At 39.4% G+C, this 20,459-nt stretch overlaps 1 protein-coding gene across 5 annotated transcripts; it reads left to right on the forward strand.

Moving 5' to 3' along the window:
* The first annotated feature begins 1,198 nt into the window (after positions 1-1,198).
* Positions 1,199-15,884, forward strand: CCDC82 (coiled-coil domain containing 82). 5 transcript variants are annotated; one of them, XM_058844798.1, is made up of 8 exons: positions 1,199-1,468; positions 1,542-2,108; positions 2,562-2,790; positions 3,963-4,055; positions 6,069-6,193; positions 6,747-6,917; positions 12,339-12,524; positions 13,082-15,884. In XM_058844798.1, exons 1-8 carry the CDS (start codon positions 1,457-1,459, stop codon positions 13,145-13,147), a joined length of 1,449 nt encoding a protein of 482 aa, XP_058700781.1. In that variant the 5' UTR covers positions 1,199-1,456; the 3' UTR covers positions 13,148-15,884. The 5 variants fall into 5 exon arrangements, with proteins under 5 accessions (XP_058700781.1, XP_058700800.1, XP_058700811.1 ...); XM_058844817.1 differs by having other exon boundaries at positions 1,199-1,454; XM_058844828.1 differs by having other exon boundaries at positions 1,199-1,420.
* Positions 15,885-20,459: the final 4,575 nt, after the last annotated feature.

Genomic DNA, 20,459 nt, shown 5'->3' on the forward strand with positions numbered 1-20,459 from the left:
GAATTCAACACATCTGTGCACACCTTTTCACCATATCAAATTCATTATGTAAATAAGATGAGAAATAATTGTCTTTCAAGGATTTCCTCTCCTTAAGGTTTTGTTAGCAGCTATTTTTAAAGAAATATATGGAAGCAATTACAAGATCTTGTTAAAAGAGTTCTAAAGTATGTCAGCAGAATGAGTTCCAAGGTAACAGCAGTTTTCTGCCACCGACCAAGCAAAGCAGAGAAAATTTAAGGCACGGATCTTGTTATTAAAATGCATTTGTAAGCTTATTAGCTCTGAACAGAATCCAGCATCCTATTCAAAGACGCTTTATGCAGAAAACCAGCAAAGCTCATTGTTCACAGAATCATGGAATCGTTAAGGCTGGAAAAGGCCTTTAAGATCATCAAGCCCAACCACCGGCCCAGCACCACCACTGTCTTCACCACTAAAACCTGTCCTGAAGTGCTATATCCACACATCTTTTGAACGTTTCCACCACTTGCCCGGGCAGCCTGCTCCAATGCCTGACCATCCTTTCAGGGAGTAATTTTTTCCTAATGTACGACCTAAACCACCCCTGGCGCAACTTGAGGCCATTTCTTCTTGTCCTATCCTTGCTACGCCCTCCTTTCAGGCAGTTGTAGAGAACGATAAGGCCTCCCCCAGCCCGCTTTGCTCCGGGTTAAACAACCCCAGCACCCTCAGCCACCGCTTACAAACCCAGCGGCTTCGCTCCGAGGGCTACCGAGGAAGCTCCTGTGGCGAGGGGTGCCTCATACCAGCGGCGCTCCCTGCCAGCCCCGCTGGGGAGGCGTCGTACCCCCAAGCCAATGCAGACTTTTCTCGGGAATGCACTGAAGACGGACACAATTAAACCACCACACGACAGCGCCACCTAAAACCTCCGTGTGAATCACAGGGAAAGAGCCGAAGCGGGACTCGAACCCATCACCTTCCGGTTCGCCAGGCCACTGCGCGCCAACACAAACAAAACCCACCTCCCGACCCCCACCGCGGCGTGACTGCACTTCCGTAAACATCGCGTCGGGATGAGTGAGAGGCGCGACGGCCAATCGCGATGCGCGGAGCGGTGGAGGGGGCGGGAGCCCGCGCGCTGTGGCTGAGGAGGCGCGCGGCGGGAAACGGTGGCGCGCGAGCCGTGGCGTCCTGAGCTGGAACGGCCCCGCAACCGCCCCGGAGCCGGGAGCGCCGCCTCAGACCTGATTGATTCCTTCAGCGCCGCCTCAGACCTGATTGATTCCTTCAGCGCCGCCTCAGATCTGATTGATTCCTTCAACGCCTCCTCAGATCTGATTGATTCCTTCAGCGCCGCCACACCGGGCGCGGGCGCTCCTGCGTGCCTGCAGCGAGGTGCAGCCTCTCGGGAAGTCACTGTGCGTGCTGAGTTTTGTTTGGTGCTGGTTTCCGCGTGAGTCTCTTACTGGCGCTGCTAAGTCATAAACGTATGGAGCAAAATGTACTCTTTTTTTTTTTTCCCCTTTTGAATGGCACCATGTAATAAGTGCTTTGTTCTACCGGTTTATATTTAGGTGTGTTGCTACAGCCTTCCGATGGGGGTAAAACCAGTTGTGAAAAGATACGAAACAAGAAATAAGACGGAAGTGCCATCATCCAAATCCCGAGTCGATTGGAGACGCACTAGAAGGGCGCTCATACTGCTTGATAGCAATGACGAATCCTCAGCCACCTCTGAGGAGGAGTCTACCACATCAGAAAGTGAAATAGATGAGAAAGGTCAAGCGGCTGTGAAGAACAACCTTTCAGATCAGGAGGAGAACAACCTTTCAGATCGGAGTGGGGAAGTAACAAAAGATGGTGACGATGAGTGCGTTGTGCCTGGGAAGCGCAACAGGTTGAGCGCCTCTGTCATGTATGACAGTGATGAAAGCGAGGGCAGTGACATACTTGTTAGAAAGGTTTCTGCCAAACGCCGCTGTATATTGGATGACGATGAGAGTTCTAAAGAACAGCACCCTGATAAAACAGGTCCTACAGAGAATGTTTCTACTAGTAAGAAACAGAAAGTGCTCGAAAAATTGAAAGAACTTGTAAAACAAAGCGCAGCTCGGAGATCCTGCAGAACTGAAAATTGTGAGGTCAGGGTTTTATCTTTGAAATTTAATTGGAGCAAATATTTAATGTGAGGAAAGGTTAGGCAATACAAATTAGTGGGATTTTTTGGGTTTGAATGCATGACAAATTAGTAATTCTGTAATATTTTAACAGTCACATTAACTGGTGAAAATCTATCGTATTAATTTTATCAGGAAGCAGAATACCTGCCAAAGTGTCTTGGAGATTTCATGTTAGCTTAATTCCTAGAAGTAGACTGAAAAGAGGTACATGGAAGTAGCTATTTTAAAGCTGAAAGTAATTGCTATCTAGTACAAAATGATATATTTTTTTGGAAATGTGTGTTTTCCTGTTAATTGAACAAATGGTGTTATTAGATGGTCAAAAATCTTAGCTGGTGTATGTAGTATTTTGTCTGTGCAATTACTGAAAATTCTTGTATTTTAAAAAATTTTTACATTTTTAAATTTAATTAGGATTCTAATAGTGAAGAAGCAATAGAAGAGGAACCACTCCATCAGCTGCCCCTCATACCATCAGAAGGAAGTGAAACTGATGGTGACAGCTTAAAGGATTTTGTAGTAGAGGAAGACAGTGATGATGATGACATTGGCAACCCAGAGCATGTGAAGAGTCAAAATCAGCCACATCAAAAGCAACCAAATCCATCAAACAGTGAGCTGCTGGCACACTACATCCCACAGTGTAAGATCAAAATTAGTGATAATTCTTCATGTATAACTAGCTTGTAGAATTGTAATAAAATTTAATGGGCTAAATACAAATATTAAGGAATAGAATATGATACTTAAAATCAGATCCCTAAAAGATTTCAATTTATTATGAAGGCATTTTGATTTCCACAGTAAATTTCTACAGTCTTTCAGTATTAAATTAAAGGGAGGGTATAAGTTGCACAATTTTTTTTTTTCAGTTGGTGTGATTTGGGATGAAGTAGGCTGCCTGTGATGCATTCATTCCTGTGGAGACCTGAAAGCATCATCCTTCATCCTACAATCTTGTGGTTTATGCTAAGACCGGCTATGTTAATCTGTCCAAATTCTGTTTTCGCTATGAGTTTGGGGCTTGGGATTTTATTTCTTGGATTTTTTTTTTTTTGTTGGTTGGTTTTTTGTTATGTTTTGGGGTTTTTTTATGTATTTTTATTCTGTGGTGGTAAGACTTGTGACCAGAGGTCTGGAGGGGTTTCTGACTCCACTGGCCAGTCTCAGCTGAATTACACAGAGCAAGAAAACTCTTCAAGGTGTTCTTTTATGAAAACAAATTTATGGATGGAGCAGAGAGATTTGAAGCAGAACCTTATGCAAATCTTTTTTCTGCCATATTTTGTTGTTCGGTTGTAGATATGTAGTGATAGCACAGTCACTGCTAGTGTAGGTAATTACAAGCATTTGTGATATTCCTTCCCCAGTGAAGACATCAGCAGAACTGTGTTTGAAAGAAAGAAAAAAAATGACCACAAGAAACAAAATGCAAGCAAAAAACCCATGACCACAGCATAAGCCTGGGCCTTCTCTGATTTACATTTTCTGCTATTTGTAGAACAAATGATTCACTTCTCTTTGTGTTTGTAGTTCTTACTGTGGACTCCTCTTGCTGGAAGTGCATGTAACTTTAGGGTGCTAAAATTCTGTAGGATCCCTGGGATGATGAGAAGCACAATTTAAAGGCAAAATCCTATGGGTGTGAGTGTTGTGCATTAAAATAATTTCTAAATCTATATTTAAATAACTTTAAAATTCTAAACTTACAATGGAGAAAAAGAATTCTTCTTACAGGACTTCTAACATGGCATTTTTTTTTTTTTCTGATTTTTTTCCTTTTGGTAAATTTTGGTTGTATTGCTTTCTTCCCAGTATCTCGCTGTGATCATTATGTACACTTCAAAAGAATAGTAAAGGCTTTCCTCATAAATGCAATTGATGACACTTTTCTGAGCTCATTATATGGTAAGTAAATTGCATTAAATAATGTATTAATGCATTCAGAGTTGTACAGAGCCATTTATTGTAGGGAAAAGTGTTTCTCCTGATTAGGGTATAGAACTGAGGGTCCTGAAATCTGTGTTTTTCCTGCTATATAACTTTGGTGGGGGAGAGCAGAGGGGACTATCTGAAAATGATACAGTAATCTTGGAAAAATGTAGACTTAATTCTTGAGCTTAAATGCCTTCTTGAGATGTAGGAATGTGTTTCTGTGTTACTAATCAGTAGTAACCTTTCTAGCATGAAATCCAAATTAATTTCAAAGCAGATATCTCAATAAAAACATTGCAAGGTCAGCTGGTTTGTCAAAATCTCTTGTGCTTCATAGCTTTTTTTCTTAGGAATTTGATAGATAATAAATGCTTTTAATTATGGAGATGACTCTACATCAGATTTTTTTTTCTATTTTTTTTTTTTTTTTTAATCACATCAGATAAGTAAGCTTCAGCTGCAGTCCATACTTGTCTTATTCTTTCTGAGGAAGTGCTTTTTGGCATTTGGCCTAGCAGGGCTGAATAACAGCCTCACACATAGTTTCATAAGCATTATAAAGATGGGATTAAGGAGAGGACTCGCAGTGTCAGATTGTGGAAGGAGTCAGTAAAGTGCCATGGTTTTGATGTCATCAGGAACTAAGAGGGAATGGAGAAACTGAAGTACACCACAGACCTCAGAATAAAGGTTCTATAGTCTTGGACCTAAAAATGTCTTTCATCTACCGCTGTTGGTTCTTTCAGGTTTTTGGTTTGTTTTGTTTCAACAAGTAAAAGCAAGCCTTTGAAAAGTAGTAAGTAAACACTGCCAGATTAATGTTGTAATAACTTCCTTCTATTTCAAATTATATCTGCTCAATAAAATGTAACAATTTATTGCTAAATTGCTGGAAGTAAATGACTTCTGCGGGTGAGCTGGAGGCTGTACGTGAACATTGTATGAACATAGACTAGCATTACAAACATATATTTTTGTAACATAGAGTGGATTGTTCTGAGTTAATTGAAGTGAATCTCTTCATTAGTTTTGACTCAAAAGCAGCTACTGTAGTATTTGAGTTCACACTTGCTTTTTATTGGGAGGGATTTTGTTTTGTGGTCTAGCACAGCCTCTTCAAGCTCCTACTGCAAATGTGTGTGTAAAGTGAATATGGAAAAACAGTTAATTGCAATTATGGTTGCTAAAATGACAATTAACTGCTTTAAAAAGCTAGATAGACAGTGGTCCTTCTCAAGTCTATTTTTTGGATAATAGCTGGCTGAATTCACTTTTATGTCTGTACACACTGAAGTTCCAGGGCAGTGTGCACTGGCCTGCATCTAGGGAAGTCCTGTTTAATTCCTGGAGTCCACCATGCATTTGGGAAACAGTAACAGTGGTAATTTTACTCATCCTTATGGTTTTTTATTTATTTTTACTTGAGTAAGTATTTAGAAGTACATATGCTGCCTAATTCAAGGCATCTGACTGTGCTACTGAAGGTCAGTTTCTTTGTGATCTTTATGTGACAGAGAGTTGTCAAAATTTCTGCTCTGAAGTAGCTCAGAGCAGTTTGTTTTCATAGATTCCAATACTTTTCTTTTACATTTTGAACAACTTAAATAAGTTGGTTGAACAGCATGACATTCCCCCACATGCTTCCTCCTTTTCTATTAAGTGGGACTGAGTGAATTGATCTCCATTTGGGATGAGAGCTTTTGATTTGATTGTAGAGTTTATTCATGTACCCCTTTTGAATTATAAAATACATCCCTTTATGAAGAGGTAGGGATTGCATGGATGAGTTTTATGGGTAACAGTAGCAAATGTATTTGCAACTACACATATATGCTACTATACCTATATACATATGCTATAAATAACAATTTAGTAAAATTATTCATAGTTCTTAGTATGCAGAAGCATATTGTCATTGAAAATTTTATCAAAAAACTTGTACAATATAGGGTGGTCAGCAGATTAGTAATGATTCTCACTGAACAGATGGAACGAGACAAAAGAAGTACGCACAAGATATGCTGCTCTCACTTCATTATTTGGATGACCGCTTCATTCAGCCTCGTCTTGAGAACTTAATCTGTAGAAGTCGCTGGAAAGATCGATACAAGGTGTGTAGATTCTACTTCAAATGCTGAAATTCTCTGTAAAGGTGCAACAATCACTATAATTATATATCCTTTTTAATAACGACTATTGTTCTTTAACTTAAATAATTTGTTTTGATGCTTATGTAAATATGAGAAATATTTTCCATGTTGATAATCAGACAAATATTCAGAGAATCTGTTCTCAGCTACCTGAATGTGTCTCCTGCTAACTTCAACAGATGACATTTGAGGAGTTTTTTTGTCACTTGCTAAATGTTCTAACAAAACTTTGTCCTCCTCCGATAAAAAGGTAAACAGTATGTTCATCATGAACCTTCTACTACTACTACAAAAAATTAAGTAACTATAGAGCAATTACTTACTGTATGTATATTACTAGAAGAGTATTGGTGTCATGGGTGTGATGATTTAATAATCACTGTAATAATGAAATTTGGATCCCTTTCATTTTTCTTGGACTAATTTTGTGTGAGTACAGAGTGCTCAGCAGCCTGTTTAAGGCATCGTTCAGTTCACAGAGATTCTTTAATGTTATTTGGAATCTGTTTTTCAGGAGCGTGTGGATTGTTACCCAGATGTTCGCATAAGCTTGAAAAATACAAAAAATATGTCTTGTCAGGCCTGTGAACTGAAGCGGTGTTGTAGGTTCAATGTGTTGCTCTCTGGAAGGCTTTATAATAGTAAAACTATGGAAGTGGATGACTTCATGTCAAATGATAAACAGGTAATTTCAAACCAGCTCTCTATTTTTAAGTTTCATTTTTAAGTTTTTCTTTTATCAAGAAAATAAATCTGATTTTTTTTTTTTTTTTGACCTTTGGTTTTGCCTGCATCACAATGACCTGTGTGCTGTTTCCTCCTCACATCTACCCCTTAATGAAAAAGCCTTTTTACCTTTGTATGCCTGTAATGTCCTTAAAGCTTCCCCAGCAGGAATCTTGCATTGTTTAGTGGTCGGAAACATTGTAAAAGTAACTTTCTGTATGACTTACAATCATTGCCATTGAATGATTGTGTTTTCTATTTTGCTGCAAGTAAGATTCGTTTAATATTGCATCACTAGGTTTGCTAATTCTGTGCCTGATCTGCCTCTAGCAGAGGGTTGGAGGGTCCACGTGCACTCCAGCAGTTCTTGTTTGCTTTAGGTTCAAACATTGAATGAAAGAGTGCAATGGTCATCCTAGCAGTCCAAGTGCGACCTTACTTAATTTAGCAGAATTTACTGTTTCGTTCTTCAGATTTTTTTCCCATATCTACTATTTCCCACATAGCTCTTCACTCAGGACAAATTATCTTGGCATCTCAGATGCATTGACACTTGAAGTTGCTGATCTCCTTTCAAGAAAACTTGTTCCTACCTACATCAATACATTTTATTAGAGCCTTTTTCCCATTACTGCAGTATCGGAATTACTTGTCCAAACTAGAGGGCACTTCCATTTAGGTAGTCCTGCATCTATTTCTCCCTCAGTTGTCACTTCTAGAACATTTGGATTCAATTTTTTTTTTTTTACTAAAAGGTATTTTTCATGTTGTTACATAATGTTCCATTAAGCAGTCATTTTCACCTAAAATAATTTAATAATAGGCTAATACAATTTTATTTCACAGCTGAGCCTTTTGAAAACTTTGACTTTCAAGAACCTAGGTGTTTCTAATATTTAGACATCTTCCCTTCAAATTTACAGCTACATATAATTGTTATGATTAGGTATGCATATGACCTTCAGTAATGCAATTCATGACTTCTTATGATAAATTCAAAGCATGTGATTTGTCAAGAATTAAATATTGCTACAGTTGTTTATCAAGCTGATATCCAAGTTCTGTCTTTCTTCCCTTTCAGGAGACACAGATGGTATTTTATTTGTGAGTGTACAAGAATTTTTTAACACAGCTAAAGTTCTTCACAGTATTTGTTGAAAATAAAGAAGTTTCAGAACAAGGTTTTTTTTCAGTATATTTTATAGTGAGGTATAATAGGATTTCTTAAGTAAAAATAAAGTGAAGCCATTGTCAAACAGTGACTATACCTTACTGAAGCTCCAACGAACTGTTTGGATATTTGCAAATTCCTTAACTTACAGATTTGAGAGGTGTCACTGTGATTATCATTTTGTCATCATGCAGGGCTCTGCATGTAATGCAAGAAATTGAAAATCTGTGCCAGAGTTTTTCTTATATTACAGACCCTTCTAAGCAGGAGAACTCTGCTGATACTCTGTTTTGAAAAGTATGTTTGTGTGTGATAGTCAAGAAAGCTAGGCTTTTCCAGCAATGCTTTTTCCCTTTTTGATCCTGTTTTTTGCAGGAAAACAGTAAGTCCTCTGCAATCATCCCAGCACTGAGACTGCAGTCTGTCATAGTCATTCTTCCTCACATACAGATCACTAATTTAAAAATACTCAGTTTTTCATGGGAAGTGTGTGCCTTACCTCACCAGAAATAGTTAGTGAACTAGCACAAGAATTTAATCTTTACCTAACTTTCAGCTTAACTGTGGAAATAACAGTAGCAGTTCCCTCACTGCTGACCAAATGTTGTCCTGCATAAAGTGTTGGCTATTTTTTACTTTGGAAAAACTTGAAATATCCTATGGAATACTGAACTAACTTGCTAGTTCATTTTTGTCCTCTTCAGCTTAGCAGTACAAAATTAGAGCTTTTTTTACCCTGTGTACATCAGCATCTGGGGATGTCTGCTATGTGCCTGCTCAGTATAGCTCAGTGGCTGTTAAGCAGACTCAGGAGATAGAGTAATTGAGCACTTTCCAGTCATTTTTGATAGGGTCTTGTAATGCAGCATTTGTGTTCTTAGGGTGACCTGTAGTTTAGACTGCTAAAAGTACTGTTCTCAAGTTGTCTTTAAAGCTCTGCTGGCAATGCATTGAGCAACTTGTCCTGCCAATTTAGAAAAAAAAAATAATATAAAAGAAAAAAAGGCTCACGGAGCTACATAAAACTGCCATTTCACAAGCTTAATTGACTGGTAGAGAAGGCAGTTCAGCACTGACAGATCAAATTGAACAGAAACACATAGTTGGACTATTTTCTATAGATTTGTTTGAAAATACTCGAGAAAAGTGGATGTAAAGAGAACAAAAACAGACCTCCAACCTCCTTTTTCTGCATAAAACTTTCCTTTTCTCTCATCTCTGAAGTATTCTGCTTTGCCAGTAGAAAGAGAAGAGAAGAGAAACAGCTGTTCCAATTTTGCTTAGGCTTGCAGTGATTATTCACTGTGTAGGTGCCAATTCTCATTTCCCCCTGATCAGGGAGAATCACAAGGTTTAGAGATGTGTCCCCCACACTTACTTCCTTGCTCCTTACGTCACCTGGATTATAAACTGTTTTCTACTCTCAGTCTTGGTGTTCTGTTTATAAACATGCTTAGAGGACATGGATTCAGTCACTACATGTTGTGCTATTGTCCAACCATGCTCCTGCATTCCATACAAAGTGATTTAACACAATTTTGGCTGATAGGGCCAGCTTGAGTAGATAAGTTAAGCATTAACACAGAGGGACTGAGAACTGTGAGGGGGAAAAAATTAGAGTGAGTACAGTACTGAGATTCTTTCCAAAGCTGCATTCTGAAATAGCATTGTATTTTTAGACTATCTTTCTTGCTTAAAAACACAATACATAGTTACATTTATACGATATTTAGGTATTTGCCTTTGGCATTTCTCCACATCACACATAAATAAGCTATGAAACTCACTGCCACAGGATATTTTGGAAGGGAATAATAGTATTGGGTCCCAAAACAGATTAGACAGGTTCTTGGGAAAAGTTCTTTCACGCTATGGAACATAATATTTGGGATGATACAGACTGTCTTAACTCTTGACTGCCAGAAAATGTGTGGTAATCTTATGATCATTCTAATGTTTGTGCTGGATCTTATACTAACTTTCTACATATCTCCTGCTAGCTGTTGTCACAGGGGAGAAAACTGGGCCATCAGTTTGATGCAAGATGGTATCTCCTATTTTATATCACATAATGTTCCAAATGCCACACCTCATTGCTTGGGATACTTGAAAAGTTGTGCAATGCTCTACAAAGCACTGCAGCTCAGTTCTTCATTGCTGCAGTATTTGAAATGGTGCTTCTGGAAATTTGAATTAATCAAGGCTCAGCATTAGTTGGTAGGTTTTGCACTTCAGAAGCACTGGCAGCACCAAATACAAGCCTTAGCTTTTTAGTTTCGGGAATACTAGAAAGTGGAGCTGTATATAGGTACAACATGTACATGATCAGTAGAGAATTAAAATATAGTAATATGCATTTTTTATCTCAAAATGCTTAAAATTTCAGTTAATAATCAGATCAGATCAAAAGTTCTTTTTAGTGTGTGTGTCTCTTTTGACTTAACTGATACTATGCCTGGTGATAACCACTGAGCTGCTGGTTAATATATTTAAGAGATTAAGATATGTTCATATAGTTAAGAAAATATATAACTAATACCTATAAATTCTGTTAACATAATCTTTAAAATACACTTTTCTGTTACTTTCATTGTTGGCAGATAGAGCTAGTGCTGGGTTGCACTAGTAGGTCAGGTGTTTTGGGGAACTGCCCACAGATGCAAACATTTGGTCATGCATTCAGAAAAGCTCCCTGAAAATGTGGGTTGTAAGGCATTAATTAAAACTTAACCTTCTTGTAATTTGAGAGTATTGAGATTATTAGCAATAAAAGGTACCACTTTTATGGCTCAGAAGAAATCGTTTTACAACTTAAAATTTGGTTGATTAACATATATATATGTTTGTGCATGTAATGTAAAACAGCAATGCAACTGCATCTTGCATTCCAAATGCAGAGGACTTTAGCCATTTACATATTTGTTGTGGAAAGGTGTGACAAGACATCAGTCCAAAACAATGTTGTCCTTGGAGGATAAGTTGATGAGAGTTTGGTTGGGTTTTTTGTTGTTGTTGTTTGGTTTTTTTAAGAAAAACAGAATCAATTTCTTTACATATGTGTAAGTTACGTTGCTTTTTAGAAAACCTGACTTCCAAAAACAGCCAGATGTAGATTTCTTACCTGGTAGGCTTTTTCTCCATGGGTTGAAGTAATAATCAGTGCACCTATGGGTCATTTACAGAGGATAGACTCTTCTTCTGACTTGCTATTGTAGCTGCTGGAACTACTGCTCTGGTAGACACGGAACAAAGCATTCTCTTGTGAAATGCAGGATGTCCTTAAAGGCAGGTGAAAACTGAGTCTTGTTCCCTCCCTGCTCCTCCAATGTCACATATTCTTAGTGATCACTTAGGATAGCCAAAGTTTCTTGTAAACAATATATTACTCAGTATTTTCATGGTAGTGCTGATAGATGATACAAAATCTATTCTAATCCATGTTCTGATTATGTAGTAACAGGCACATTTTACCATTTGTTTACCTATAAATACTGCTGTGGAAAAAATGAAAAATAAGACAATCAATTTTTTTCTGCATGGAAATTATAGGAATAAAACTGGGAATAACTGGGAGATTCAGAGACTTTATTTTCTGCAGCATCATAGCTTAGCTATTCCTTCCAGACAGTTACAGATTAATGTTTGTATTGTATAAAACTTCGAGTTCAGATTTTATTTTTTTTAAATTCAACCTCTCCATTTATTAAGTGCTGTGAGGCATATGCCAATATGTGTTTATATGTTTCTTGAAGAAATAATGAACATTATTCAGTCTACAAAATATTAAAACTGGTATTTCATCTCCCTAGGAAGTACTTACATATTAAGCAAAAGCAAATAATTCCTCTTCCTCTGCTTTCACAATAAGATGGTTGTCTAAAGTGTTAGTGATTTTGTAACAAAACTCCATCAGGAGATAGGAAAGATACAACCAATTACAAACATGATTGTGTTTGCAAGAAGACCACACTGATAAGCTGCCATTGCTTGGACTTGCTGGCTGCCTGCTTGCTCAAAAAGCTGTGTCTGTGAAAAGTACATAGGTTTGTGTCAGTTTTATGCATGTAGTGTCATTCTGTTTATTTCATTATTCAAAAAAAAAATCCTGGACTGACTGTTTAAATTGTACGAGATTAGCCCACCAATTCTGTATATTGTAAAGATAATCATGGTTCTGTCCAAGGGAATCATTTGTTCATTCTGGCCTAGGTTTTGAAGGTTGGCATAGTGTGTGCAAATCGTACAAGAGTTTATCACAACTTGAAACACTTCAAGTACAAGTTATACATGGATTGCAGCTCAGTTGCTGGATTGGATGGTGTAGAGGATGAACCAGTCAAAGACACTGTAGAGCGGCTTCTCAACCACTTGGAAGAGAGTGGGTGGATTCAGAAGGTATGACTGGATTATTCCCTATTCTTTTCCAAGCAGATGAAAGTACGTTGAGATAAAATGTCTGATTTAATGGATCAGTTCTGAGTTACTGGCTGTCAATAACACAACTCAGCTCAACCATTCTCCCATTTTTGCTGACCCAGTTTTTCAAACAGTGTTGTGCTGCCTGTGCTCACACAGAGTTTGCATCAGCTTTTGACATGAAGCTTTTTGACAGCTGCATGATCTCTAGGCTGTGGTGGACAGACCCCTGTTTCATTTGGAAGCAGCAACCCAGCAAACTTGAGCTGTAACTTAGAAAGATGGGAAAGATGTACATGAGGCACAGCAAGAATATTTTAGAATTCCGTTTACACTGAAGAACTTTGAATTGTTCAGAACCACTTCATTAACTATTTTAAGACAATTTGCAGTACAATTGCATTTAGTATGCTTTCAGATATAGCTTCTAAATCATTATTGACATACTTGGTCATGTGTTGAACAAGAAAAAGCAGTCTTTACATAATACAGTTAGTAAATATTGATAAATTGTAAAAATTTTATTTCATTCACAGAAATATGATGGTCTTGAAGATTACATGGAAGATGCAGACAATTTTCAAGAAGAGAAAATTGATTAAGAGGTCATAGAGCTCTTTGGAAGACATCTTTAAAAATGTGAATGGCCTGCTTCATGTGCATGCACATGTCTGCCTGGACTTCAAGATTTTTCTATAGGCTGTTACACCCAAATTCATATGCCTTTAAATTACTGTTTGATAATGTGCTGTATCTTTTTTTCTCATCTGTGTCAATATAAACCCAAAGTTTTACCAAATTAGTCCTTACAGTCTTTCTGCATTAATCACTAAGTTTTCTACTATTAGAAATATCAATTCAGTATCTATTTACTTGTGAACTAAAACTTCCACCTATTTAGATTGACCTGCATTGTAGGGAACATAGAGGATCTTCTGAAGTGGGTATATTTGGAAAGGTAAGGCTTTGTTATACAAGAACTTAGGACTTGCATCTTACCTTCCTTATTGCTCATGTGCAAGTAAGTTCAGTCAGTTAGAATGATAGTTACAGCAAACAGGACCCAAATACAAAGATCTATTTCTCCACTGAGGAATCAATACAGGCAGTTGCAAGGCAACAGAGGAAATATTCTGCAGTCCTGACTGCATTTGCAGCACAGTAGTCATTCCTCTTGAGAAAGTAGGTGATGAGTCACAATATGGGCGTCATACAGACTGAGTCTGGCTTAGCCATCTAAATGAACACATGGGCCCACATTGCTGTCTTTGATAAGCAGCTGGGACAATTTACTGAGATTTTAAACATCAGGTTACATTGTGCAAACATAATGGCAGCAAATTGGAGTAACTGCAGTCCTAAGAGATTGGATTAATATGCCCATGCAAGATAAGCAAGAATTCTCCCAGTGTAACTTAACAGAAAGTAGGAGTTAGTCAGAAACAGGATGCATGGCTTACCAGAATGACACAAAACCCAAATCAGAGTAGATTTTCAAGGATTTAGGAAGGGTTAAGTATGGTACTGTCCATTCTGAAAAATTGAACAAGAACTGTAAACGTGTACTTGAAGCCCAGAAAGGTAACTGTGTCCTGGGCTGCATCCAAAACAGCATGGCCAGCAGGCTGAGGGAGGTGATTCTACCATTCTACTCTTATGAAACCCCTACCTGCAGTGCTGCATCCAGCTCTAGGGTCCCAGCACAGGAAAGACTAGGTGTGCTGGAGCAAATCCAGAGGAGGGTCACTAAATTGATCAGAGTGCTGGCTGTAGATAGGCTGAGAGAGTTGGGGTTGTTCAGTCTGGAGAAGGGAAGGTTCTGGGAGACCAAGTATTTAAAGGGGGCCTACAAGGAACATGAAGAGGCTTTTTACCAAGGCCTGTAGTGACAGGACAAGAAGTTTTAAACTCAGAGAAGGTAGGTATAAAAGGACATATGGAAGAATTTTTTTTACTGTGAGGTAGGTGAGGCACTGGCACAGGTTGCCCAGAGAAAGTGTAGATGGCCCACCCCTAAGAGGGTGCTAAGGTTAGGTCAGGATGGGGTTTTGAGAAACCTGGTATACTGAGAGATACCCCTGGCCATTATGATCCTTAAAGGTCCCTTCCAACCCAAATTATTCAGTGTTTCTATCCATGTATTTTGGGCTGCATATAAAAAGAATTAGGTACAGCTTAAGATAAAATGCAGGGCACAGCCTTTTGAATCCTTCATGTTGCTGTATGCCCTATTAGTTTTTTTTGGCTTAACAACTTAGTGAAAGATACTGTTAACACTCTGAATCCTTTTAACAGGTTACTCTCTCAGCAGCAAAACTAATGGAACCTGATTTCTCATAGATTTGTCCATAAGAAGTCACTACATTTATTTTGCCACTTTACTGGGAACAGATAGGCTGATTGTGTAGGCACCTGCTGCCAGATGTATTGCTTGACAGTGAACATCTGCTGCCTTTTTTACATAGAGACTGTACCTTAGATTCATCTTTTACATAGAGACTGTACCCTAGATTCAACTACCCTTTTTTCAGCATTCATTGTGAGAAATTAACTGCTTTTACTTTGTTAAGGACTTGAAATTGAGCAATGTTTTAAATGCTATTAGGGTGAGTTAGTGGCATCAGTACTCCTTTGTACCACGTACAGATACAAGATAGACAAAACCAAGATGAAAATTCCCAGTGAACAGATTGAGACTTGCTCTCCAGTAAACTTACATCGAAGATATTCTTTCCATGCCTTACCTGTTAGACACATAAACTTTCTGAGGTTTGGTATGTCTTATATATATCTCCCTGGTTACCAAAGCCAAAGGTTTCCTTCTCTATTTCTTCTCCTCCCTCATCTCTGTTCCCCTGGGAATATTGGTGGAATACACCCATCAACTTAAAAATACTCAGGAATTCATCTTGAATATATCCCTTTCAGTTATTGATACCTCAGTTCTTTCTGTTAACAAAGTCTCTGTATAGTTTGGTTTGCTTCTCTAGAACATACATCTGGTGTGACTTTATTCTTACAAAGGAAAACCATTTGGAAATGAGTTCTGTACCATGTAATGGAGTATGTCCTCTTAGAGCCTTCCTGACTGATCCTAATTTTTGCTACTTTATGAATTTTCTGAAAACTCTCGAGACTATGATTTTGCTTAAAAATTTTGTCAAAATGAATCTCTTATTTTGCTACATTAAAACAATTCACTACCAAATAAAGAATAAGTTAGTGAAACTCTGGCTTGCTGATTACAGGTAATATTTCAAGAATAAATACAGTTTGATTGAAAATTGAAATGGTCCATTCTACTTACTTTTTGATATCCCAGGTTTCTCACCTCCTCTTCATTCACCGAAAAAGCATGTGCTATCTACAGCATTTTTTTTCCAGATCAATTTTTTTTCTGTTGCTAGCAGAGATACAAAAGTATTCTGATGGAACTTCTTGGTAGAAAGTGCTTCCATAGGTTTACTAATCTTGGCTGTGATATCAGCATTGGGACCAAGAAAATGCCTTAAAGTGAAATCATTCTTCTGTTTTAGTAAGGAAGATATATTTGATTTGGCAGGAGCTGATGTTTTTGTGTGTTAAACTCTGATATTCCCCTCACTGAGATGGGAGGAAGTGATAATATTTTTGTGGCTGCTGTTCTACCTGAAGTGTTTCTAAAAGACGTTCTAAAATGTGAAGTGTCATTACATCACTTTTACATTTATCTTCACCACAGGAAGTTAAAAAATTGTTTAGAAGAGTAAATATGTAAAAATTTAGATCAGTTTTCTAGGTCTGTCTGCAAATGCTAGTACACCATGAAGCACAAAGAACACTCTTACCCCTGAGACTTTCTATATATAGAAATAATCAATAAAAATATTTCTAGCAGAAAAAAAAAAAATGTGCAAATATCTAATGATGGGAGAGGTTAGAAATCTGACCAGTCTTTCATGCTTTTTTTTCCACATCAGAGAAGTTGAATGGAGCTAGGTGAGAGAATAAAATGTTTGTTCCAGTAGAATATTTTAAATTGTTTTTAGTGTTAATTTGTGAAGAAGTAGCTCTAATCAAGATAAAGTACATGTCGTAATGGAACAATGAAGAGAGCTCAGTATGTGATTAGACTTTGAATAGGTGATTAATGATCATACTTGAAAATTACTTTAGTTCCTGCAATGTTTTGATAATCTGCTCTAGTTTAAGTTCTGTAACTGGAGACAATGATAATGATGAAGTTCACACAAGGTATTTATGCACAGGATCAGGCTAAGACGATGGACTTCTGGGACAGGAGGTTCTTTTTGGTCTATATTCTGTCCAGTTCTTGCAGCAAAAAATGAAAAGAAACTATTTTTCTCCCTATGTCCTTCAGTTTTTGAAAAGAAAGTTGTTTGCTAGTAGCAGATAGCTGTTACTGTCACTTTTTCGACAGTGAAGGCTTCTCCTGTTTCCAAAAAGCAGCTATTTTTAGCACTTCAGCAGGCAATTACAGGCAATTCCCATGCTTAACTCCTCTAGTTTACATTTATTTGGATAAATAAAGGCTTCTAGTTTTATGCTTTTTTAAGTCTGTCTGGATAAATAGAGTGGGCTAGTGTGCATGTGTGCTACACAAACACTTGTAAATACAATACCATTTGAACAGAAATAACCAGCACACAAAGTAGACTTTAAAAAGTTGCCTTTTTGATTCTGCTTTGCGAAGAAAGAAATACCAATTTCTAATCTGTATTTAGAGGAAAGACAAAAGAATGTAAAAAAGTATGACTTACCAGCCAAAGAATAATATAAGAAATATGTGAAATTATATTAAAAAACTGATAATAACCATCAGCGGCTCCACTTCCCTGAATAGTTGATGTGAATTTTGGTAATTGTCTAGGTAGTAAGTGGTAGCATGTGGTTGTTCAGGGTTTCTTCCCCTATTGTTTATTAAATAAACACAGTTTCCTTATTAATTATTATTAGTTAAAACAAAAACAAAAAAATCCACAGAAACGCTCTGTTCAAGACTGCTTACTTTATAGTATAACAGAGCAGCAGTTACAAGCACCTTGTGCCCAAAATTTAAAGGCAAGAAAACAGACTCAGGTGCAGTCACCCTCTGCTTCAAAGTTCAACAATTTGCCAGGTGGGCAGCATCATACATGAGACTGGCTGGGAATACCCCAGGAACTCAAAATGGCAAAGAACCCTTACTGAAAAGTAAATAATGGAAATGGCTGAAAATTCAAAGCTCCAAGTTCAGAAAGTCCTCTGCAGGATTGATATTAAGTATGTGCTGTTCAGTGGAGTTAATACAACTTTGAAGCAATTTGATATGTGATTTCTAAACACAGATGAACGAGGCATGGGCTGAAACTGAAGCATGCGCTCAAGATTTTAGGCGACACAGGTTCAGCACAGTCTTTTTGTTCCATTTTTGGAAATTTATTAGTGCGATGGGATGTCTGTGGTGAGGATTCCTGGCTGTGAACCCGGCACAAATAAGTGCTTTTCTCATCTGGAGGGGGCTGCTGGTTTGGGAAACTCAGGGCTTCAAGAGCAGTAGGGAATTCACACAGAAAAAATGATCAAGCATGACAGTTCATGCGAAATTACAATGTCAGGTAAAAAGCTAACAAATTAGAGTCAACAGAAGGAATAAAGTAATTAATTGTTCAAGAACCTCTAATGTTAATTGTTTTATCGTGAGTTCACTTACGAGAATGGCACTAATCGCAAGGGATGTTATAAGGTGTTAAGAATCGTTTGTTTTTAAGAAAACTGACAAGCAACCAGTCCAAAACTGATGGCCGTATCCAGGGGCTGGTGACATTCGCCAGGGTCTTCTGAGCAAAACTTGGAAAGCCGAGGAATGGCTGTGGGATATTTCCTGCTCGGAAACACCAGGGGCAGCATTTGCTACGGATTGAGAGAGCGGGGCTCTGAGCGCAGCCCCGCAGCCGGCTGCTTCTCACCTCGAAAGGGAGAGATCGAACCACAAATCGGACCCTCAGGATGCTGCTTGGCATAAAGCGAATCTTAAACGTCTCAAGTTAAAATGAAAAAAAATCTTTGTTTGGAAAGATCACTCTCTGAGTTCCACGAAATCTTGTAAGAGAGAGAATTCCTCCAGCTGTCTTGGTAGCTTCCGGAGCAGCACCATGGATTTCATATTCCCACAGCCACTTTGAAAACCCCAGCCAAGCCGTCATTTCAAACACTCTTGCTTATTCCCCATGAGATTCGTGTGTTGCTGTTGCATGTGTGTTCTGTGACTGATCCCCTTAAACACAACAGTGACATCTGAGCTGTAAAGAACAAATAAAAGCCTAACTAAGCAAGGCCTGAAGCAAAGGTAACGATGTCTACTATTTTACAAACATTATAATTTCATTTTATTTTCCAGCTGTGCCAACCCACTGTTCTCAACAGATGCAAGCTACTGTTATGTATCAAATAACCCACTCTTCCTCAGTTGTTCAAGGTTAAACAACAACCAAAAAAATCTCTTTTTCCTGTTAGCAATGCCTTCCTCTGAAGGCAGCCCAGCCCCAAATCCTTTCCCCCAGACTTTATCCCTCAGCAAAGTCTCAAAGCATTTGCTGAGACAAACATGGATCTGAACGTGCTGGAGGCTCTGGCCAGTGCCCACCAAGCCAGAACTTGGAAACCCACATCTTGCAATAAACCCTCATGTTTGTTGCCACATGAAGAAGAGGGGCATCATGAAAGTGGGGGCTTTTATATTTCCCATATGTCTAATGCTATGTATCTTTTATATTCTGGGGGATTTCCCAGGAATGTGTCGCTTCATCACTGGCGTTCAAAGTATTTATTTGCATGACCTTGGAAGGGGATAAAAACACCTGAGAGGGTTATTGTTGGCTCCTCCTCATATTCAGCTTAATGGTCTTAGTATGCTGAGATGAAATTTGTGTATTTTTCTGACTGGACCCGTTGCAGCACTGAAAGAGATAATGCACCCATCTGCTAAGGGCTGTACAATCCCAAAAGACCCTGGAGGTTTTCCATCGGGGATGTGTCTCTGCCTGCTTGGGGGCCATTTTTATTCCCAGAGGTATCTGGGAATTTGGCTAATACAGCCACAGTAGTACAACAGCATATTGCTTTAATAAAGCCGGCCAGCTCCCAGCTATTTCTGCATCCTCCTTTACAGCTCACCTACAACAGCACGCAGAACCTGACGGCTGCCAGTCGCAGCAAGGCCAGTTCCAGAGGCCGGATCTCGTCGTCTAAAATTGCCCTGCTCTAAACAGAGGAGCCGGGCGAGAGAAGCACTAAGCCTGCGGCTTTCCCGGGGAGGAACCACAGTGCAGGCGCTACGTGACTTGCCCCGGACACCCAAGAAGCTCCTTGTCAGCGGCAGAGCTCCCACATCCCGAGCCTGACCTCGTGTCGTGCACTCGTCCCGTGCATGTGAGCGCCCTAGAACGCACTGCTTGTTCTTATACCGTCTGTTCCAGAGAAATCCAGCTGGTAGAGGAGCGCAGCGCCGTGATTTATTTGAGAACTCCCTCGTACTCGACTGAAGGTCTCGCCGCCGGGGGAGGAGGCAGAGGCTGCGCTCCTCGGCAGCTGCTCCGCGCCCGGCCCGGCACCCAGGTAGAGGGCGAGGAAGGGAGAGGGGATTTCCTCGGCTTCCTCCCATGCACATACCTCCCGGGGAGCGGCAGCGGCCCGACTCCCCTCGGTGGCCGCTGGGAGGCTCCGCGCCTCGCCCCGGCCTCCCGGGCGCCGCGTCCCCGGCCGCGCTCTCTGTCGGTGACACCCGCCTCCCGCCCCCGCTCCGCTCCGCGCCCCGCCGCGCCGCACGGAGGGGCCGCGGGCAGCTCCGGCACCGGCAGCGCCGACAGCCCACCGGCAAACACCCGCCCGCCGGAGCGGGCATGGAATATACAAAAACACAAAGGAAAAGTGGCT

Source organism: Poecile atricapillus, chromosome 1 (genome assembly GCF_030490865.1).
Source record: "Poecile atricapillus isolate bPoeAtr1 chromosome 1, bPoeAtr1.hap1, whole genome shotgun sequence".
Classification (NCBI taxonomy): domain Eukaryota; kingdom Metazoa; phylum Chordata; class Aves; order Passeriformes; family Paridae; genus Poecile; species Poecile atricapillus.